Source organism: Carassius auratus, unplaced genomic scaffold (genome assembly GCF_003368295.1).
Source record: "Carassius auratus strain Wakin unplaced genomic scaffold, ASM336829v1 scaf_tig00031378, whole genome shotgun sequence".
In the NCBI taxonomy this organism is placed as follows: Eukaryota; Metazoa; Chordata; class Actinopteri; order Cypriniformes; family Cyprinidae; genus Carassius; species Carassius auratus.
Window position 1 is genome coordinate 53,621 of NW_020525920.1, and position 5,104 is coordinate 58,724.

A 5,104-nucleotide genomic window follows, 5' to 3' on the forward strand; every position below is an offset into this window, starting at 1 on the left:
ATTTTTGCCTATCCCTTGTACCTGCAAGAAAAGCTGGCCAGGAGGCAAATACATTTTTTTTGTATGGATGTGACTTGCAAATATTGGCCCTACCTCCAAAGAGTTGCAAAAAGCTGTCCAGAGCTCCAGCACCTTCTTAACATGAAGCCCTTCCTTTCAGTGTTCCATGCCAAAGCCCATGATTTTAAATGTGAGGTAGGTGAAGTTTGTGATTACTAAAACTGAACATCTGCAAATACATGTCAACACTTTCTCAGCATTATTATTATTATTATTATTATTATTCCTAATCAGGTGAAATGGAGTGGGGCATATCAGGATGGGGCTGGTTTAACCCTAGGTGAGGAGGTGGAACAGTGCAATGCTAGGATTGCAGTGACTACAAAACACATGTCCAAAGCAGGTACAATGACCACATACTATACCAGTTACATTATTACATAATAAGTAGGGGGAATATGGTAACATGATATTCTCTGTTTGCAGGGCGCACAGACATGCTGACTCTCATGGCCATGCGCTGGAATCAGCAAAAGATCTACACTTTGGCCATCACACTGACCCGCCGATATCAGAAGGTAATAACATCAGTAGAATTGGTTTTAGATGTTCAATAATGTATGTTATTACTGTTTGAAGTTGTGCATTAAACATTTAGCTATTGTTCTTGTACCATCTGTGATTGCTTGTAATTGCAGACCACAAAAGCTCTGCAAAACCAGTTGCTAAACCTAGAGTCTTTAAAAGTTGAACTGGCAGTGACAGAGAGCCAGTTGGAAGACTGGCTCAACGAAGTAAAGGAGTGGGCAGATAGTGAGTAAATGACTTATGTATATACATATGTATGTGTGTGTATGAATGGTATAATGTTATACTAAAACAAAAATTAGAGCAATGGAAAAACCCTTTAAATAACCTCTAGAGAAAAAAAATGCATCTTTAGCACACAGAATAACATAAGAGGCTTTTGAGTGATCAATTACCACTTTGAACGATTGCATAAGATTGCCACTTTTTAACGATTGTAGCATCTCTAATTGCAATTAGAAAAGTGATTAATTGTTTAGCCCCTATATTTTATATGACAAGCTACGCAATTCAAGCTCATAATCACAGATGCATCGCATGCAATAGTGAATGTGATATTGCATAGCTTGTGAACTACTGCTCTGCGTATTAAATGCTGCTCCATCTGAAAATAGGTGATAGAGATTTATTTCCAATCACAGAACTGGCTTTACTGATGAGATGCGCATGAGTATCGCATGCAATATATCGTGCAGCCCTTATAACATATATGTGTATATATAATATTGGTAACACATTTAGTCATGAATAATTGTTATTGTAATTTTGTGTAAAAATCACACATTTCTTCTCAGCAGCAGCAACAACAACCACAAATGATGCTGATGCCTTGGCCAGCAGAATTGAGGTACTTGTGGCGAGTATCAAGAGACGTTCTCAGCGTCTCTATAAAGATACAGATGGCAACAAAGGTCGTGCCAGGATCCGCCGCAAAATCAGGGAGGAGAAGGGGACCCTGACATCAATTGTTGAGAAATACAACAGAATGGTTCCAAACACAGAAACTCTGTGCTTGGAAACCATTTTGTCTGGTGAGACAGCTTGGCCATGGCAGCTACCACACAGTGGTATGTTCACTAGTCTTCTGACAATTATACATATTTCAACCACGATGCCTCAAATGTCAATCTGCAACCCCATCTGATTTTAAATATTAAAGAAGGTTGATGTATGACAATTTTTTTTCGTGCATTCCAGACTCTGTTAATTTTAGGACAAAGAGAAAGGCATTCGACATCATGATGTCATTAAGGAGACTTCAGGAGGAGCAGAAGATTCTTGTTGCAGAGATGAACAACCATTGGAGATATCTTTCAACTCGTGCTGATGCCCTCAGAGAACTGTCCTGCTGCTTTGCCAAGGAGACAATAAAAAGTATGTATTTGTAATATATGGCATATTTGTCATATACGGCAAATATAAGCATAGGGTTGCCCCTGACCAAAGATTTTTCTTTAAAATGGACTCACAAAAAACTCAGAAACATTTCCTTGTAGCATAAGTGGCTGTAGCTGTATGAGCTATCGTTATACTTTGCCTAAATCTTTATCCAATTGGTAGCTGAACGTTGTCAATCTTGCTTTTTTGGAGTTGTACTTGAAACTCTTTCAATGGTCCAAATTTAAATTTATTGCCCCACATATGTAAATACTGTGTAATAACTACAGGGTCCAGCCTTGTTATTCATAATATCTGCCTGTGAGTTTTAACATGTCCTGTGGAATATGTGTGTTTGTTGTTTTTTTTGTTTGTTTGTTTTTTTTTTGTTTTTTTTTTTTGCAACGTATAACCACTCCAAATTAGACCAACTATGACTTTTCTAACAGACTAACATTTTAGGTTACTTTTAGGTGGCAGCCCAAATAAGCATACACAACAATGATGAGTGTTTAATGAAAGTTTATAAGGGAGGCTTAATGGTTTTTTGTTGTTGTTGTTTTTCCATTCTTTTAAGATTCGCAATGTGGCCTAACTGAAGAGGGTTTGAAAGGTCTGCAGTGCATCATCCACAGAAAGCAGCGTAAAATCAGAGATATGAGGGTGCAAGCAAGAGACTGTTACCTGCAAGTTTTGACTGGAGCAGAGAACACCAACTTCTTTAACCAACTGTCAGCTGATGACTACAACAGTGACTTCGACATTTCTGATGACGAACTGTAATCCAGAAGACAATGGGTTTTTTTTTTTTTTTTTTTGATGGTGACCTTGACCTTAACCCTGAATCTAAAGCATGTAATAAAATCTGCTGTTGATCACCTTATAAATATACCCAAAGTGTACTGTCTGTTTTTTTCCACGTTACATAGAAATTATTTTATGCATGCCTCTACAACCAGTCAGTGGTGAAAATGAAGTGCATTATTGTAAGGCTAAGTACAGTACTGTACTAAATTATAGATTTGAGGTACTTTCTCATCATGCCACTGTGTAGTTGGGCTAGGCTATAGTTCACAGAAACTTTATTTTGTTATAAATAAAACTACTCTTTTTGTGCTTACAATGTAAGTACAGCCCAACTTAGAAACCAAACATTCAGTTGAGTAATGGAGAAAATAATTAGCAGACCAACCTTTATTAAAAATATAATTTGATAATGTTGTCTACAACGGGTTTTTAATCTTTTAGGTGTTGCGGAGCTCCAAATATGATCATCATTGTTTGAAGGACCCCCATTCTTGTAAATGTAAAATATATTTATATGGTTTCTTCTATAAATACCCAATTTACCATGAAGAACGCATATTATAAGCAAAGCAAAAAAATTAATTTGAAAATTTGTTTCTATTAAACTACATTATTATTCTTTGTTTAAAGTATTACATGTATTTAAAGAACTGTATGTATCTTTTTAATCAAAATTCTGAAATTGTAAAATATTTTGTATTTCTGTTTTCATTTTTTTTAATTGATTTAATATATGAATAATTTATTTTTAAATTCTTAATCATATTTTTGTGGTAATTATTTTATAATTATTACAATTATAAAGAATATAATAATAACAATAATACTAATTATAATACCATTTTCACATATAATTTTTTAAAAATTATTATTCTCCAAACCTTTCCAATGACCCCTTAATACTTGTTACTTCCAAACAATTGAAACCTGGTTAGAGACATGGAATAAGCTCATTATAATACACTGTCAGAAAAAAAGGTACTGTGGAGGTACAATTTTGTTCCTAGGGGAACAAAAAATATAATGGTACCTTTAAAGGTACACAGTAGGTCCTTATGGGTACAATTATGGTCCCAAAATGAGTTATAAAGGTACAACTTTTGAGATACAGATGTGAAAGGTACATTTTTGTACCTTGGAATTACTTTATTTGGAATTATTTTAAGTTTAGCCCCAATTAGAGTAGGCCTATGTGTTTTTCTTTCTCTTTCTTTTTTTTATTATTAATTTAATGTGCCTCAACTCATGATAACATCAATACATATTACATTTCTTTAAATGTAAAAAATACATTTTCAAACAGTGTACTTGTCCCCTACCTGTAAAATGAGACAGATATAATAAAAAAACATAAAGCTAATGAAATTATTAAATTAAATCTTTTGAATAACTGTTAAGGTTTTTTGTTGTTATTGTTGTAATATTATAGTTGCCAGAAAAGCTTTTTTTTATTAAATGTATTTTTATTAATTTAAAACTTTTAAATTTTGACCTTTGAATTATTACATTTTTAAGACACTGAATGACATTTGGAAAAAGGACAATGCGGAATGGCAAGATTTAATTATACTCAAGTAATTATATTCAAAACGTGCTTATGCAGACGTTACCGTTGATGTCGCTTTAAGAAAATTTCCCTTGCTTGGCTTGAGTCGTTCAGTTTAGGTGATTGATGCGGAGTGCGGACGTGCTCTGACGGAACCTCGCACGGTTTTCAACGCGGAGTCTGTTTTGGAGTTAATATTTCTCAGGTAAATGTGGAATAATGTTATATAATCTTATTTATACACGTGGGACGCCATGTTCGGTTAATTTTGTTGAACTTGATGTTCCCCTGCTCTAGCCTGCTAAAAATGCTTGCGTCAGACTGGCTGGTGTAAGTTAACGTTCGTTGGCCTGCACGATGGAGCTGACTAGAATGTCTACAGCTAACTTAATAAAGGAGTTAATACAATTTGGTATCGAAGTCACTGAAGAGGAGAGGAAAAAGTTTGAAGGTGAGTAACGTTATGCTGTTACATTTTTTAAAAGTTTGAAGTGTGTACTTGAGGATTTTCAAGCTACTTAGTGATTGACGTTTTACATTTTGAGGCAAATTTTCCCGCCTTTGCGAGTATGACAACATTTTGTAATGGGCAGCAGGAGAGTTGCCCAACGCACTCCTTATCACACAGACATTTTGTGTAACGTTAGATACAGCAAAGCAACTTGAAATTAATTAAGTAAAAGGACAGCATCCGAGCGAATATTTATTCGTTACAAACATGACAGTAACGTTAATGTCAGATGTTTGTAAGCGGGGGAGGTGTGTCTCTCACTTTTAAAATGTAAA

General features: G+C 34.8%; 1 protein-coding gene across 2 annotated transcripts; it reads left to right on the forward strand.

Annotated features, from left to right (window-relative positions):
• The first annotated feature begins 370 nt into the window (after positions 1–370).
• On the forward strand, positions 371–3,249 carry LOC113080457 (uncharacterized). 2 transcript variants are annotated; one of them, XM_026252631.1, is made up of 6 exons: positions 371–403; positions 487–578; positions 699–813; positions 1,383–1,655; positions 1,786–1,962; positions 2,543–3,249. In XM_026252631.1, exons 1-6 carry the CDS (start codon positions 391–393, stop codon positions 2,746–2,748), a joined length of 876 nt encoding a protein of 291 aa, XP_026108416.1. In that variant the 5' UTR covers positions 371–390; the 3' UTR covers positions 2,749–3,249. The 2 variants fall into 2 exon arrangements, with proteins under 2 accessions (XP_026108416.1, XP_026108417.1); XM_026252632.1 differs by having other exon boundaries at positions 1,386–1,655.
• The last annotated feature ends 1,855 nt before the right edge of the window (positions 3,250–5,104 follow it).

What these genes read in the sequence shown, in the direction of transcription:
- LOC113080457 (XM_026252631.1), top strand. An exon ending in TGACCCGCCGATATCAGAAG is followed by an intron (nt 579 to 698) that starts GTAATAACATCA and finishes TTGTAATTGCAG; the next exon opens with ACCACAAAAGCTCTGCAAAA. An exon ending in AGTAAAGGAGTGGGCAGATA is followed by an intron (nt 814 to 1,382) that starts GTGAGTAAATGA and finishes ATTTCTTCTCAG; the next exon opens with CAGCAGCAACAACAACCACA.